Consider the following 18,648-nt stretch of genomic DNA (forward strand, 5'->3'; position numbering starts at 1 on the left):
CTTAAGATTAATTTTTTGTTTTAAAACATTCACAATAATGTGGTGTATATTATTGTTAGAGCTGTGTCAAATATTCACTCAAATGGTTAACAAAATGCAATGTTTCCTGAAAAAGTGTTATGTCAAAGGAAATTTCCACTATACTAAAAAAATGGTGGGGGGAGGTGGATGGGTGGGGATAGGGATGCATATGAAAATGTTTCCATGAGGTGTATCATGGCAAAGTTTTGTATTCTGAACAGGAGAATTGAAAGATGGATAAGGAATTGGTTAAAGGGGCGACTACAACAGGTCATACTGAAAGGTGAACGGTCAGGGTGAAGGGAGGATTTCTTCAGGGACCAAACTTATTTAACATTTTTATTAATGACCTTGGCCCAAAACGTGGGAGTGTGCTAATAAAATTTGTGGATGGCACAAAGTTGGGAGTTATTGCCAATACAGAGAAGGACTGGGATATCAGACAAGAATATCTGGACAACCTTGAAAACTGGAGTAATATAAATGTGATTAAATGTAATAGTGCAAAGGGCAAGATCACTTAGGGATTAAAAACAAGAATTTTTGCCATAAGCTGGGGACATGTCAGTTGGAAATGACAGAAGAGGAGAAAGACCTCAGTGTATTTGTTGGTCACAGGATGACTATGAGCCACCAATGTCATGCCACCCTGCAAAAGCCTAATGCAATCCTAGGATGCATCAGGCAATATATTTCCAGTAGAGATAGGGAAGTCTTAGTACCATTATAGAAGGCGACTGCAGAGACCTAAACTGGAGTACTGTGTGCAATTCTAGTTTCCAATATTTAAGAAAGATGAATTCAAACTGGAACAGGTGCAGAGAAGGGCTACTAGGATGATTAGAGAAATAGAAAACCTACCTTATGAGAGACAATTCAAAGAGCTTGGCTTGTTTAGCCTAATCAAACGAAGGCTGAGGGGAGATATGATTGCTCTCTATAAATACATTAGGGAGGGAGAGGAATTATTTAAACTATATGCCAGTGTTGACACAAGAACAAATGGATATAAACTGGCCATCAATAAGTTTAGGCTTGAAATTAGACAAAGGTTTCTAACCATCAGAGAAAGGAAGTTCTGGAACAGCCTTCCAAGAGGAGCAGTGACTTCAAGACTGAACTTGATATGTTTATGGAGGGGATTGTATGATGCAATTGCCTACAATGGCATGTAGCTAATCTGCAACTGCTAGTAGCAAATATCTCCAGTGGCCAGTGATGGGATACTAAATGGGGAGGGATCTGAATTACTACAGAGAATTCTTTCCAATTTGTCTGGCTGTTGGGTCTGGTCCAAATGCTCATGATCCAACTGACAGACATATCTGGGGTCAGGAAGGAATTTTCTCCCCGGTCAGATTGGCAGAGACCTTGGGGTTTTTTTTGCCTTCCTCTGAAGCATGGGTCACTTGCAGCTTTAAAATAGAGTAAATGGTAGGTTCTCTGTAACCTGAAGTTTTCAAATCATGATTTGAAGACTTTAGTAACCCAGCCAGACATTATCGATCTATTACTGGAGTGGATGGGCAAGGTTCTGTGGTCTGCACTAGGCACTGGGCCAGACTAGCTGATCATGAAGGTCCCTTCTGGCTTTAAAGTCTATGAGTGTGTATGTGCTCATACTGGTATAACTGTACCCGTATAATTATATCAGTACAATTGGTCAAACTTTCCCCTGAATACAAGGCCTTAGTTTGTGGTATCCTTTTTTAAACCCATTTTCTCAGTCCTATATGATAAGAAGAAGGACAATGCACTCCCAAAATATAACAATGGGAAGCAGGTCTGCCATCTACCAAAGAATTTGTAGATTTACACAACAAACATAATGTGATTTAAGCTTATGTATATGCTCTGTTCTAAGTTCTTAATTCTGTTGTTTCTCCGTGTACATTTTATAAAACAATATTATATCTGTTATACAATTTATGTAAGATGTCATCATGCTGATATGAGTGAATTTCACTGCTATCAGGAGATATTTTTACAAGCATTACAAACAACTGCTTATTGTGAAAAAAATGCATATTGAGCATTTCCCTGGAATAAAATCTACTGTGTGACTTTATGGAGTTTTTGTTTTTAAAAAGCATGTCTATCACATTGGTACCTAAGGTACGTCAAGCTCAACAAACAAGTCATATCACCTATGACTATTTAAAGGGCTTTTTAGAACACATGCTACTGTAGAGACTGGATGGTTTGTCTTCTCTATTCACAATTTCACTAACAGAAAAAGAGTCATATTTTACTATAGCGAATGCCCCCCGCCACCATTAGTCAAATGGGAGACTTTTAGGGAAAAGGCACATGTTACATGAAGTTGTGTTCAGTGGGAGGCACTGTTCCATCTGAATAAATTCTGAATCAGTGCATCTGGATGCAAGGTGCTATAAATGAAATATATAAGGAATGGATTTATAGAAGTACTCTAGTAAATATGTTTTCAATTTAATTTGTACAAATTTTGGTTGAAATTTTTTTGAATAAAATGTGAAACAATCTTTTTTTAATTCCAGCAAAATAAAAATTTAAAATGCAGAGCATTTAAAAAAATAATACAATTCTTTGGCATGATTTTTTTTCCAAGTATATTTAGGTGCAGGGTGTAAAATGACATTTACAGGGGGCTGTTCAAAATATAAAACATATGGTTTCTCTAGTTGTGCTAAAAGAGGTCATTTTGTTTTTTATATTGTATAGAGTGCAACAGAAAATTATTCAGAGATTCAGTATCAAATTGTGAAATATCAGATCTTTTAGTCTACCTTTCTCTCTTCTTTTCCCCTCTATAAGTGGCATAATTCAGGAAGGTATTTTATTTAATGACTTCTGCCCAAAAGAATCTGAAATTGTCTTTATCTAAGATTGGACCTCTCAATCCAAATTATTTAAAAAATTTAAACAAAATTACTACAATAATTATGCTAAAATAATGATAAGGTTCAGACAGAAAACACACAAAAAACCCAAGCACATACTAACGTAAAACTCAAGCTTTATTGGACCAAATACTGCTCTGTTATACCCATATAAATCCAATGAAGCCGGAGAGGTGGCATTGATATAACTATGAGCAAAGGTGCTGTATAGTGTACTCAGTTGTACTGGTATAATTTGACAGGTGTATTTTTACCAGTCTAAACACACCTAGATAGGAGTTTTGCCAGAGCACAGCAGGGTTTCACAGAGCAGTGGGGCTCAAACATGCTGTATGTCTCTCTTACTGCTTCTTTTAGCAGACATCAAATACTCTCTGGTCATTGTGCTTCTATACACTTGATGCCAAGGGCAGCATATAGGTATGTTTTGCCATTTCATTTCTTTCCTAGAAAATTCACAAAGCCATAGATTTTAAGGCCACAACATTTGTATTTAAATGAACATAGGTAATCTCATTAGCTTTAGTAGGATAACCCACATGTGGGAAGTTAAGCATGTATGTTAGTGTTTGCAGGACTGGGGCCCTAGTTGTTGTTGTACAGTGGATAAAATTGTTTTCCAAATGAAAATTCGTAATAGATATCAATGAGATAAACAAAGTACAAAAATAAATACGTTTCAATGAATAAAAATTGATTCTCCTTGAAAGAACAAACACTACAAGAAATAAAAGGAAATAGTATATTTCAGTCATTTAAGTGACAAAATGATTCTCAGGAGGATGCCAGAAAGCTCCTTATTCTAGATTATGAAATAATGACTCTGCAGGAGATAATCAGTTCTGTTGTATATAGAAACAAATAGATACACTACTTATGTTCATCATAGCGCAGAGTTGAGTTACAGAAGCACTTGAAAGTATTTAATTCTCACTCTCACCTATTCTGACTTAAAAAGTTAGGTTTGATCATTCTAAATGATAAATTTTCAAATAAAAAGTTCAGAATATTTCTCAGGATGTAGTTTTTATAATTGGAGAAGAGATATATGCATATTAATACAGTATTGCAATATCAAATATTACTTGTAGTAATATTTGTACTAAAATAATGAAGAAGCAGAGTACAAATATGAAACAATACCAGTTCTCAAGGCAAAAGTTTTCCTGATTTTATCAATATAAAATACAATGTTATTGAAATGCTGTCTCTTACAGCCCCAAGAAATAGATCATAGCTTCATACACCAGATATTAGGAATAGACCTCATGGTTTTAAAATTCCTTACCAACATTACATCTCAAATCAATACAGTAATAAACTTAAACCAAATTTGTATCAAAGATTTCCTTTCTGCTCAAACTAAGTATTTTCTGATGACAAAATAGTGATTATTACATTCTAGGGAACACATCTAATCAAAACCAAAGGATTTTTTAGACCAATAGAAATGTCCAACATGATGTAGATCTTTTAAAAGTGTGGTCTCTCTGTAAAGGGATTTTTTAAAATGGCAACATGTTACTATGTTGACTGTGTCTCAATAGTTACTGTACCTAACATGCTCAGTTTACTAGTAAAAGTAATTTTTTTTCTAACTGCCAGTCTTGCAAACTCAGCCTACGCTCTGAGCATCAAGTCTAGTTTCTCTCTTCTTGAATATCACCACCTCTAGTAATGAATCTGCAGACAAAGTCTGTGGTATCTGTGCAATATCAGTGCCTTTCAGGAAACTTAGTAAATGATACTTTTGATGATGGAAAAGAAGTAATAGAACCTAATTAACTCTCTCAAAATGAGTTGACATCCCAGTGCGAACAGAAGTAAAAAGAAGTAAGACTCCTCTTTTCCAAAGGCACTTAAATTAATTCTTAAATCTATCTTTATTCTGGACAGCACTTAAGTATATGCTTAATATCTCCTTGAAGTCAATGGGACTTAAGAATGAAGTTGGAAATTCACTTAAGTGCTATCCTCAATCAGGATTCTTTCTTAAATCAGGGCCTCAAAGCCTTTCCCTCCCCTCCCCCCCCCACCCAGAGTAGATATTGGGTGTGTTTTTCTGTAGGTGGAACTGGCAGCAACTCCAATAATTATGTTTTCTTAACACTTTCCATGATATGCCACTATTTTAATTGTTTATAACTTTGCAAAATTTAAGCTGTTTTGGCTGCAATTTGGCTTGCTCTCTCAAGCTAAGTAATATTATTATGTGACAATTTCAGCATATTTAGTTCTCCCATTTCAAAAATGAAGTTATGGAACACAGGTGTTTTTGCTAGTTAAAAAAAGTCCAAGTCTTTTAGTACCTTGATGCTTTGGAACATAGACATTAAGTTTGGCAGGGGAGTAGCTCTGGACTAAGGGAGATGTCGTTTGTTCTCCCATGAAAATTCATGCAGACTTGGACAAATTATAAGTTTTTGAATAATCAAAAGCTCATAAGAGTTTAGAGGCTGGATGCTCAAATCTCTGAACATTCCAGTCCACTGAGCATACTCCCAGCCCCATGGAATTCCCTACATATCTTAGAATGGTACACAGGCAAAAACAAAAAAAACAAAAAAAACTTCTGCATACCTTTTGGCCTACTGTCTGCGTTTGATACAGGTATGAAGTGGAATAAGAACAAGGGGAAAAACAATGAAAGCCCATTGTTGTAAAGCCAGCATAAAGCCTAGACAGAAATGCAGCCCTTGCACCCTGGGAATGAAAGAGCTGCTTTATTACACTGGGATCCCAAAAAAGATGGATGTTGGCAGGAGTTTGGGCCATAATTCCCATCCCACATGGACACCTTAGGCACTTGCGCAAGATTTCAAACCATACAAACTATTGAAAAATCTATAGCTACTATAGCTACCCCATGTGGATTCAACTCCATTCATATATAACATTTAAAAAGGGAAACAGTACTAGACACGTGAAAGATGCCTAAGATAACGTCAGATCAACCTAACATTTGGAATTTCATGACGTAAATACTTGATTTCAAAGCCTTGACATCCTTAAAGTCTATTTCTCATTCATGTTAGTTTCTTGCATTTAACTTCCATGTGTTTGCTTGTTTGTTTGTTTTTCAAAAAATTCAAAACAAACCCAATTCAGCTTAGGGAAATTGTATGGGGTTGAAAACCTGAAAACCAATGGTGATAATCAAACCATATAAACTAGCATTGCACTATTATATGTATAAAAACTTTCTTTCTTAAAATTGCTATTTGACAGAGAAAATATTACTGAGAAGGTCCTTTATATCTTTTCCTCAGTGTGAGAGGTGGGGGAAGATTTCTAAGTGTGTTAAGTACAATATAATGATTCATTACAATATATAAGAAAATAAACATCATTTGATCTGAAATGGGAACCTCTTTGCCAACTACTGTAGCTCAGTCCCAATAATTATGTTGCCATGCTAGACAATTCACTTCATTATATTTTGAGAGAAGTGACTGGGGGAATTGCTACCTCTCTATTGTTTAATGAGAGCTAAGAATCTAATTCCTCACACACTGAGCTTGAAATTGCATCAACCAGCTCTGGAATAACATGATGATCTAATCACCACACTTAATTATCATTCTTAGCAACAATCATTGAAATAAATATATGATTTTAATATACCTACATATGGAGATAATAAAACCAGCAATAACTGCACTTGACTTTATCACAGACTTTGTATTCCCCTTTTTAGTCTCCCCAAAACTTTTCTGCTCAGACACAAGATAAAAAGAAATCAGTGTGCCATGCGTTTAATCACTGTAAAGATATGGATTTCTGGGAGGGAAAATGTAGCATTCACATTCATTTCATGCTTAAATAACCACAATGATTTATTTTTTCAGTCAAAAATATTCTGGTAAAACATACTAACTGGCATAGGTAACTAATTTATCTACTTTAGTATTGACCTATCTTTCAACCATGAGACTAATTAGAGTTCAGATTGGATGCTTCTGTGATTGCTAATGCTGATGGGGACAGAGGACTGAAAGATCCCTGTCCTCCCCCTTCAGAATTTTTCCCTCAGATTCACACCAATGGGGAGAGAACCGAAAACTTTCAAAGGAATCGTCAAAGAAGCACTCATGATATCTGCATTCAGAGTGTAATTTGATGTCACTTAATGTTATTTAATTATTCTTGCCTATATCATTTCTCAGCTGGACTACAGAAATGAGATTTAACTGGGCATGAAGCCTTCAACACTTGGGAAATTCCAGCTGGTAGAGAACACTGCAGCACATCTTCTCGGCAACACAAGATACCATGTGCACATCAAATTTGTTCTGCTCTCTACAATGGCTTTCCACAGGATTTTGAATAAAGTATCGTAAAGGTGCTCTATGGCCTAAGCTCAGGATATCTAAATGATTGACTAAAACTCTAGTAAGAAGAGAGTAATCAATAATTTTGCTCCTCTCTACAATAAGGGCCAAATTCATCTGTGTGAGAAGGCTGCCCCAAGACTGTGGAATTAAATTTTCCCAGGAACTAAGGATCATTACACCTTCTGCTCTATGTGTAAGATACATTTCTTTGACCTTGTCTTTTCTAACACGTACACAGGCAAGGTCAAATAAATGTGCCTTGCATTTTGAGCAGAAGGTGCTGAGGTTTGTAATGATCCTTAGTTCCTGAAAAAATTTATTCCACAGTCTTGGGATAGCTCCTGAGTTGAAGAAACCTTTCAAATATTACTAGAGCATCAATAAGTCTGAGGGAAATAATACAGCATATTTTCATTTTGATGCATGATTTACCTTGTGATAAGGTATGTCCAAGTGGCTATGAGAGAATCACTGAAGGCAGATATGTAAGCCTCAAATTGGTCAGAGCCCCATTCCCGGCCAGCTGGGAAGGGGTAACCTTAGGCTAATGAGACCACTTGGGGCTAATTAAGGGCCCGCCCAAGACCTATTAAAAGCTCTTGCTCTAGTCAGAGTGCTGTGGGAGATTGGAGCTGTGAGAGTGAGGAGCTGAAGGAAGCAGAGTGACAACCAAAAGCAGCAGTGGACGAGGGGAACAGAACCACAGTAGGGGAAAGCTGCCACTACCAAGAGGGTGGCTACTAAAACCCGAGCAGGGCAGCGTGGAGAAACAGCTCAGGGAAAAGACTGTAACAGTTTAGGCACACCAGCAGCGAGAGGCTGCTGCTGTCAGAGTCTCTGGGCTGGTGTCCGAAGTAGAGGGCAAGCTTGGACACCCTCCACCGGCCGCAGCTGGGATGGCCAAAGCTCTCCCCAGAGAAGGGGTGAAGACCCCATGGGCCCCAGCCAGGGCTATAGGCTGTGGTGAGGGCTGACTGCTGATAGAAGCACTGGACCCAGGAGCGCTGGGTGGCTACTCCATCAAACACCACACCACAACCTGCATACCTATAAACTTTAATAAGAGTAATGTACTCCTTTCCTTATGATAACAGTAGTGCAGTGCACCTAAAATCATTGATGTTGTGTACAATGATTTATTACTATGAATACAAAATTTAGGGTTGGATCCTCTGTACATTTTCATCACCTATGCAGTGCAAAGTACACTTTACATTGCTATAAGCAGTCAGATTGCCTCAGGAGAATTTGCTCTATTTAGGAGCTTAGAGCAGTGGCATAATGTAAAGTGGGGCTGGATGCCTGAGAATCAGGGTGCTACCATCACTTCACTGACCATGTCCCTTCTCCATTGTGCCAGTGCATAGCTCAGGTGCAAAAATGTCTCAAGCCCTTAAAGTTCAGGTCTTAGAACTTGATCCAAAGTCTTCTGAATTCAGTGGAAAGGGTTCTATTTGGAATACATACTTAGGGAGTACTGTACTTGCTGAATAGAAATATTTCTTACCTCGGCATGCAGGTAAAGGGCTGCTCCACTGGCCATTGCTCCGGCACTGTGCTCGAGAGGCACCTTGAAGTAAATACCCAGTGCTGCAGGTAAAGTTTACAACATCATTCAAATTGAACTCGCTGCCATTAGTTATTCCATAAGCTGGGTTCCCAGGATGTCCACATGTGATAGCTGTTAAAAGAAAACACACTGACTAACATCTAATTGAAATGTACAGTGCTATAGTATTTCTTGCATTTTTTTTAACTGTCTTTATTAAGTTGGTCACCTTTTCTATTTATGTACTGGTAAAGTAAAACATTGAAGGAAATAGAAAATAAACTTGTGAGACTTATTTTTATATTTCTTTACAAAAATGTTGAAAAAAGTTCAGAAAATTTCAGTATCTGTATTTTACTCTACTTTTAAATACTGCACCATAAATACATATAAATGTATATATAAGTATATTTTGATGTATAGCATACTTTAAGCAGGTCTGAGACTTCCTCATCTATTCAGCTAGATCATTTAAAAAAAAGTTTCTCCTCTATCTCTTGTATGTTTCAAAACGCTGTAGGTCCAGAAACTTGTATTCCAAACAACTAAGATTTTATTTAACACTTCAGAAAAAAGTATAGCAGGATTGAATAGCAGGATTTTAAATAACGTGGTAGAGAAGCCAGAACTAAGTTTAGTAATATAAAAAATCCCAACAAAATATGTGTAGTTACCGTAAAACATCAAACTCTAATTTTATCTACCTGAAAGTTTTGGAGCTATACTGCTGAAATATTATTTTAAATAGGGATGTCACCCTGGTCCTCCCACAGACCAGTGCACTTACCACTGTATGTAATGTAAGGGAATGTAATGTAAATGTAAGGAAATTATTTATTAATTATTATTAATTATTTTTGTTTGTGTCTTCTCACAATGACTTCTATCCTGCAAAGATAACCACTCCCATTGACTAAATTTGTTGCCATGGTCATACGGGTTGTCACTGTTAAAAACAATAGTTTAGAATTGCATTGAACTACATTTTTGTAACTAATTGTAAATCTTATGGTCAATTGAACTAGTCATCGACTCAAAGTTAAGCATGTCTCAAGATGCTGGCCCTAGATGGTAAGTCATTTGGGACATTGGTGGTGATTTGCTCTGATTTGGATAGCATGAAGCATATTGCCAGTAGTTAATAAATATTAAAGAATGAACAGACATTCTAATAGTTCATTTAAGTGCTTTAATTCAGAAAGCAGAGTCAGAATTGATGCAGTAAGATATACAGGGGCTTTTTGCTCTGCTGTCTTTATGATATTTGGGGAATCCCTGGAAATCCTGTTAGAAGTGACACAAAGTGGAAGGAACCAGATTGGGCTATATAGAGAAAGTAAAGAAAAGTGATGAGAGAGATAAAGGAAAAGTGCATAATGAAAAATAGTTAATAAAGTTCAGAAGTGTTCTATAATAAACTGGAATGCGATATGGGATCAGATCAGTGAGCCATCTAGATCCAGTATCTTGTGACCAAGAGCAGATGCCTTAGGAAAAGGTTCAAGAAACCCAGTAGTAAACAAATTATGAAGGGAAATATATTTTAGAGTACATTTATAACTATTATACTCTTATCTTATGGTCAAGTACTGGCCTATTTCTGTGACAATATGGAAAAAAATAAAAATGAAAAGAGAAAGTTAAAAGCAGAAAGTAACAGACGTATATTTACATTTCTTCGACATTGTGTCAGTACTAATGTTGCATTCATTTAAATGTGTTGTTTCCTTCTTTGCTTTTCCATTTGAAAAAATAAATTAAAAAAAAATTGTTTCCTTTTATTTTTACTGGGTGTCTAACAGCCCAAGACCATTTTAACTAATCAGGAACAATTTCTTGGAATTCAGTGGGATTTTCCCCTCTATAAAGAATTAAAGGCCACATCCTCAGCTCATGTTTATCAGCCTTATTAAAGTCAACAGAACCACATTGATTTACAGCACCTGAGGATCTGATTTACAAATTTAACTACACAACTATGACAGATCCACAAGATCAGTGCTATGCCTCCAGCTTTGGAACAGTTTCTAGAAGGAACCAGTGTGCCAGACTCCCAAAGGCTCTCACTTTTCCTCCAGGGTAAGTCTCATGGCCTCACTGCCTCCTTGACTGAACCTCTAGGGCTTCAGCACTCTTGCTTCACATCGTGAGCTCTGCTCAGTGAATCCAATTGAGATAGATTCCTTGGAGAGACTTGTATACTCTTCAGTGATTAATGTACCTCATCAAGAATTCACAGTGACACTCAAACAGCACTGTCAAAACAGTAGGATTTATTAGTCAACTGGAACCCAGCACAGGAAGTCCTTAGGTTAGCATAGAGAAATGAAGGTTAAAGCACAGACCACTCTGGTTAGCATAGCCCAGCCAATCTGTAGTAAACTCTATTGTTCAAGCTCTGTGCCTCTTTCAGTCTGAGCTCCATGGTCACTTCCCATATGAGACCCCCAAACTCCTTTCAGCAACCAACACTTATACCCACCAGCTCACACTTTCCCAGTCCTTTGTTCTCAAGCTGGGATCTTTGCTCAATTTCCGCACTAAGAGGTGGGGAAATCCATCTCCCTCTGGGGTATTGGTTGCTAGGTGTCAATGTCCTGGTGACTGGATTTGCCATTGTCTTCTCAGTTTGTCCAGGGATATGGGGTCAGCCTCAGCCAGTCCCTTCAGGCTCAGACATCTAGGTGACATTCAGACCTATGTCTCTTAGCTGACCCTTAGAGCATACAGTCCTTCTCCATCCCTCCCCTTACAAGTAGCCATGTACATTATAGGGGAAATGGAGGCCTACATATGGGTCATAAAATATTACAGAAAATTCCCACTCTGTCACAGTAACATCTAGCTATTGTACAAGAACTGTTGTCTGATAGCCCAATGGCTTCATTCTTTTAAAACTGCTACAAATTATCAAGGTTTTTAAGTTTCAATAAACAGGGCAATTTCCAACACCTTGGAAATCGTACAACATGATTTCTACTTAATAATATTATATTTTAAAGGTGCTGTCAGAACAGATGATATAAGGCAGGCTGTTGCAACGTAACATTAAAGTCTCCTATAAAAATTCTGATAGTGAAGGTCACTTGTGTTTAGATTATTGTCCTTTTCAACAGATGCGTGTTTCCAGGCACTCAGATCCTATTTACACCCCTCATTACTCTTGACAGATGCTGCTTTTTGTGATGCCTTCCAGAAACTAAAGGTCTCAGACACTGAATATAACCCTACCACATCACCATTATTGTTGTTGTACATCACTGACCTATTGACAGATCAACAGTACAATTCTCGGGCTTGCATAAGAACTACAAGTGCTGGAAAATATAAAAAGAAGGCAAAGCAGGTAATTTTAGCATTATAGTATTTTTCAATCCTTTCAACGCTTTTATATATAGTCACACAGCTTTCATGTTTTTAAGTAGTGCTCAATATTTTTGAAAATCTAAGGTCTCTTGTGATAGCATCATGTCATGTAACTGGTGCATTACAAATCTGACCTCACCCTCTTCTCTCTTCTCCAGTTCCCTCACCCCCCATAACATACATAATATCCTAGTTATAAGTATTTAAAATATGCCATGGTAAAATGAGGTCTGGGTACCAAATCTGGAAACCATTAAGGTACTAAACAGTTGGACTGGATATTTTCAATGCTAACTACACAGCTCATTGTATTACTTTATATTATATTTTCCAGATTTCCAGATTTTTGTTTAATTACAAAAGGACGTAGGATTGTTAGCCCTAGAAACTGAAGATCTCTACTTAGCCCAGAAAAAATACAACTCAGAAGGAGTACTGGCAGTGCAAGCTTTCCTACATTGCCCCAACAATACAAACCAACCCTGACTTTCCACTTTCATGCATAAAACCATATTTCAGTCCTGTTGTAAATCTGTCAATTCTGGACCACCTGCTCAGCACAGATTAATGTTGACCAAAAGGTCTTATCATCCACTGGCTGTTTGGTGGCTTATGTGAAATGAGAAGAGGGAACAGAGGAAAGGCAGACGGTCTCTGTTCCATCTGGAGAAGGAAAGCAGCTCCAGTGACTGTTTCCCCAGTCTGGCTCTGGAGCAATAATGGAGACATTTCTTCTCCAGGAAAGTAGCAAACAAATCTATTGTTGGGGTCCCCCAGTGACTGAATTTGTTATCAAGTACTGTTGGGTCCATTTCCCATTCGTGATCGTGTGAGAACTTGCAAATGAGACTGTCTGCGGTGATACTCTGTACTCCTGGCAGGTGGTGGCCGATATGAGACTGTTGTGGCGAATGAATCAATTCCATAATTTTACTGCTTCTGTTCTGATCCTTGACTCCTGATGCCAGTTGTAACCCCTATGCTTAACAGCCCATGTTCTGGTCACTGACAGGTGTATCACAAACCCATTTTTCTTTGTGATATTTTTCTAAATCATTTAAGATTCAAGGGTAACATTATGCAAAGTACCTATACTGATTTAGGACCCTCATTTTTAAAAGTTATTTAGGTACTAAGACATCTAAGTCCCCTTAATGAAACTTAGGCTCCTAAATGCTTAAGTCACTTCTGAAAATGGAACCCAAAGTTCTACATCACTCCAGCCAGACTTTTAAAGAAACTTAGGTACCCAAAGATATGGATAGATACCTAGTAGAACTTTCAAAAGTGCCTATGTGCCTAACTTCTGTTGGTTTAAAAATTCTGGCCCTTTGGCTCATTTGAAAATTTTACCTAAAGAATATTGAAAGATTTAAAAAAAAATAACATTTCAGGATATTATAATGGGATGGGGAACTCCCATTCGCCCACAGCATGGCAGATTTCCTCCTCTGCGCTCGTTCCTCATCCCTGCCACATGTATCATTTCACCTTCCCTTTAAACTTAAATGTTCAGAGAATTTCGTGCCTGCTTTAACAAACCTCTAGGGAACATGTGCAAACAATATTTTTTACACTCATAATTTGACCAAGCTTGGGGTCAATTTTCAGATTAAGAGCAAAAGGCACCTCTCCTTGGTCCCTCTGCAAATTTCAAATTTCAAAACATGGAGGTATTGGAGCTTCTCAGCATAACATTTGGAAGAATTTTTTAATTTTGGCAAACAACTTTTCCCCAACTTTATTCTCAGAAACAGCTGAGCTGTTAAGAAAAGAAAAGAAAAGAAAAGAAAAGAAAAGAAGCTGGAGCCAAGCCTCTGACTTGGAAAATTACTGCCTGAGTGTTTAAAATCTGGCAAAATTATAAGCAACTGAAAACTATTATAATGGAATGTCTTATGAAGCCTTAATTATAGATAGGTGTTGCTGAAAGCTCCATCTATAATAGTAATGATAATATGAATGTAGTAGGGAGAAATCTCCTTCTCCCTCTCAATTTTAACTACTATCTTTAAAGAGATTTGATCCCAGCAGTCACTTAATACATAGTAAAATAAATACATTACAAGATTTACTGGAGATAATTCTCCTTTGATGAATGTACATCACTTAAGAATGTAAACAATATTTTAAAAGGACAATGACATTTTTGGCAGATTTTGTTGGCAGCTATGGCCAGGTGAAAATGTCCCATTTTACTGTTACATTATTTTTTATCTAACGGTTCAGTAGTAGTGCACATCTTAACAATAAAATAGAGATATTAAAATGAACTGAACGTGCTATTGATTATCATTGTGTCAACGACTTTGCATTCTTATGGGAATGAAAATACTCCTATTTTCATTACAAACAACTTATAACATGACAAAAATGAAAACATAAATGAAAAAAGTGTTTAAAAAACACCAATAATTAAAGAAAAATCTGAAATCTTATTAAAATTGAACAGCCCAAAATAAGTAAATGAAAGCATAGTCAGAGAAACATTAACCCACTCTTGACATTAATGTAAAAGTTCTATTGTTCAAGAAAATATCAGTGAAATCAAAGGAGGAGGGAGGGAGAAAGGTGAGAAAACTGAAGAATTTCAGTAATTAAGAGCGGGATTTTAAAAAACACCAAAGTGAGGCAGGCGCACAAGTCTCATTGAAAGTCAAGGGAAAAGTAAATCTTTCTTTCTAAAATATATGCCATAATGCAAACAGAGTTTATAGGCTTGATCAGAAATTACTGAGTGCTGTTCTATGGCCTGTACTGTGCAAGAAGTTAAGACTGGATGACCATAAAGGTCTCTTCTGGCCTTACAATCTACTAAATAAATCCATGACTTTGCTGCTAACTCAGACACTTTTGAAAATCCCACTCATAATTATTAACATTTAATTCAACAAAAAACAATTCAGTGAAAAATAAACGCTACTTACGGACACAAATGGGAGTTTGTCCAGACCACTTATGATCTTGCAGGCAAATCCTGACAGATGTACCGACAAGTCGAAAGCCCGGGTTACACTGATAGACCACAGTGTCACGATAACTGAAGCCATCCCCACTAATGTGGCCATTTACAATTGGATCTGGAGAACCACAATGCCCAGCTAGAATAAAAGAACAAACCAATCAAGAATATATACAGATATATCCTGTTAATACTAAAAGATGCTAATGGAAAACTACTGCTTCATTCACCTTTGTGACAAGCACTGTATTAGATTCAAATCCTGTAAGGTGCTAAGTGCTTTCTGTGATATGCACACTGCCTTTGGCTTCCACTGAAGGCAAAGGAATTGCAGTGCTCAGTACTTTGCAGGATCAAGTGTTTAAGTTAAAACATTTCACTTATGTTTTGTATAACTTAGTTACACCTTCTGGTTTAAAAGGAACTTTGTCAAAAGTCAGATGGAATTTCTTTTGTGGTAAGCCAAGAACTTATAGTGATATCCAGGGAAGTCGATTTTTGAAATAAGGGTACTCACAGGTAAGCACTTAAATTCCAAATTTACAAACCTAAACATTTGACTTTCAGAGATAAGGAGCACTGACAGCTCCCACTAAAATCAATGGGAGATGCAGTTGTTCAGTAATATGTTGTGGTGATACTTTTAAAAAGGGCCAGTATTATAGTAGGTGTAAGAGGTTAAGACCAATATTTTCAAGTGCGGACACTTACTTTGGGGCCTTCAGTGTCTGAGTGCTTACTTGAGTCACGTTGGGTCTGATTTTGAAAGGCGCTGAGCAACTGGAGCTCTCATTAGTTTCAGTTGGAACTATAGGTGATAAACACCTCTTGGGCCTAATTTTTTCAGATATCTCAAGATGGGCACCCAAAACCACTGGCCACTTTTGAAAATTTGGATATGTATGTGACATTATACTCCACATTGAGATACAATATATGGTCACAGCAGGCTTAGTTATATTGTAACTTATTTTCTCTGAGCCTGATTCTCATTTACAATATATTGCTCTGGCAGTAAATTACATTTACTCTCTCTTTTAGGCCCCCTTACTCTGCCTCAGCCATGCAAACAGGTCATAGTGTCAATGAGAATTGGGTCTTCTATTTTATTAATTTGTGTCACTGTCTTAAATATAGGTTTTTGGTGTATTTAAGGGCAAGATTCTGCTCACGTGCTCCTATGTGTTCACGCAGGAAATATGGAACTATAACACAGCTGTCCCCATTCCGTTGCAAGGCTGATACTCCACCACATGAGAAAGTGGAAGAGAGTGTGAAGAGAGAGATTGGTGGAGCCATTGTCCAAATACAAGATTCATTTTTGGAACTGCTCCTGGAGTAATGCAGCTATGTGCTCTCCTATTCTCAGGGTCTGAAGTAAAATCTTGATCTATACTTTAATAAATGTTGTTGTGCTAGAAGATGTTAATGGGTGTTATCAAGTGGGTCTTTTATCTATAGACTATCACAGACCTGGTTAATGCTAATGGGTATACTAAGAATTGACACAAGAATAGATGGACTATCTTAGTAAGTACTGTGAGGACAGAATTTCAGCTTGGTTGCACCCAGAAACTGAGACTGTATATGTAGAAAGTGAGGTTGGAAGAGATGTGACATACAGTAATGAATTCCCTTAGAACACTTTGGGCAAAGTCTGCCTCAATTAGCAGACTCCACAGAATCAATGGACATGTTGCAGAAATAGATTGAAAGATGGGCCTCCTGGATATCTGAAAGGAAATGAGGGGGCAGGGAAGAGTAGAAAACTCAAATGAGATCTGAGTGACAATAAAACTGATTTGGGTTTGTGATCTGAAAAGTACTGACAAAAACACTATGTAAATATCTACATACTTAAGCTTATATACATTTTAATTTGTTACATTATTTCCTTTCTTTTTGTCTTTCTGGGATTCAGAGTGTCATCACTTTAAACTCTATTGGAATGATGGCCAGAGCTGAGATGGGGTATGGTGTTATACTGGAAGATGTTAATGACTGCCACCAAAAGTATCTTTGATCTACCAACAATCACCGACTGTGTGTTACTCACCCTTCTTTCCATTTAAATGGAAGACACAATTAAGTCTTTTTCTGTAGCAAGATAGCTGGAAACAATAGAAGCTACCATCCAAGACAAAGGGGCTACATGGAGAGGCCTGGTCAGAAGAATAGCCCTGTGGATGGATGGCTTCCCTGATTGCAAATACAAGGGTTAGCGTATTGTTTGGCAAGCTGTGTGTGTGTGTTAGAGGGGAAAAAAGCAAGCAGACAGAGAGAAAGCCTAAGAGGGAACAGAGTTCAAGGGAAGAGAGAGACAGAGCTCCTTACACATGGGATCTTGCTGGAAAAGTGATTTCTGTTCAAGAAAATGGTCAGCTATTGTTTGTTTCTATTACATTCAGGGAAACAGGAAAAAATGGTTACTAACGTTCCATAACTGTTGTTCTCTGAGATGTGTTGCACATGTCCATTCCTCTCTAGGTGTGTGCATGCCCCAAGCACAGTCGCCGGAAATTTTTCCCTCAGTGGTACTCATTAGGGCAACTCGAACATCTTCTGCTACTGCATGCTTTATAAAGCACTGGTATGAAGTGCCAAGTTGAGCTCATGACCTTCTTTCCGGAAAACTCCCATGTAGAGGGTTAGAATAGCAGGTCATGGAATGGACACATGCAACACACCTTGAAGAACAACAGTTATGGAAGGCTAGACATTTCCTTAAGGGGTAGACCCAGATTATTGGCTATATTCTTAAGGAGGTCCTGATGCGCCCGAAAATCAAAAAGGGGTGACTTATGATCCCTAGAGGTCCCTTCGTCTGGGGATGACGAGGAGGATAAGGGAGTGGGCCGTGTAGAGGGACCCTCCTCCAGGTCAGACTCCGCTTCGGAGGGCACTTGCGGAGGTGGTTGAATTGAGGGTGGTGGAGGCTGAACCACCCCCGAATGGAGCGACTCCACCCCATGGGTCGGATGGGTGCTCCATGGACCCCAGTATGGCCCTTGCCAAGGGCCTTGGGCCCAGCCCGGAATGGGGTACTGAAAGGCCTCCCCATGTCTGTCACGGTGGCCTGAGCCCACAGACCGCTTCTTACAGCCCTTAGGCGGGGAGCGGCTTCGTGAAGAAGAGGAGGTCGAGACGTGTCTATGCCTGTGGCGCCGTCTAGAAGAAGAACAGCTAGAGGAGCTGTACCTTCTATGTCTATGGCACGACCTCTTATAGCGCCGTTTGCCACCTCTGGAGTGTGAACGGCGGTGTCTGCGGCTATGTGCCGGGGACTCTGAGCGGGAACGCACATTTCCTGCCGTCGCTGCGCTGGTTGGTACCGCGACAGGATCGAGCATAGTGTACGCCGGTATCATCGGTGCCGATGAAATCGGTGCCGAGAGGGTCGGTGCCGGTCCCGTCGGTGCCGAAAGGGTCAGTGCTGATGTCATCTGTGCCAGTGCCGGTCCCACCAGCACCGAGCGTGTCGGTACCAGAATCATCGGTGCCGGTTGTGACAGTGCCAATGTCATCATTACGGGA

General features: G+C 38.4%; 1 protein-coding gene across 1 annotated transcript in view; it reads right to left on the reverse strand.

Moving 5' to 3' along the window:
- CSMD1 (CUB and Sushi multiple domains 1) overlaps positions 1-18,648 on the reverse strand; it is a 1,845,645-nt gene that overhangs the window by 71,108 nt on the left and 1,755,889 nt on the right. Inside the window, exons 53-54 of the mRNA XM_067558441.1 lie at positions 15,080-15,253; positions 8,745-8,918 (exon numbers count right to left, since the gene is read on the reverse strand). Coding sequence (XP_067414542.1) covers positions 8,745-8,918; positions 15,080-15,253 — 348 coding nt within the window. The remainder of the gene's footprint in view (positions 1-8,744; positions 8,919-15,079; positions 15,254-18,648) is intronic.

The sequence above is a fragment of the Emydura macquarii genome, unplaced genomic scaffold (genome assembly GCF_026122565.2).
Source record: "Emydura macquarii macquarii isolate MOO-44397 ecotype Brisbane River unplaced genomic scaffold, CSIRO-AGI_Emac_v2 contig_2063, whole genome shotgun sequence".
Taxonomy (NCBI): domain Eukaryota; kingdom Metazoa; phylum Chordata; order Testudines; family Chelidae; genus Emydura; species Emydura macquarii.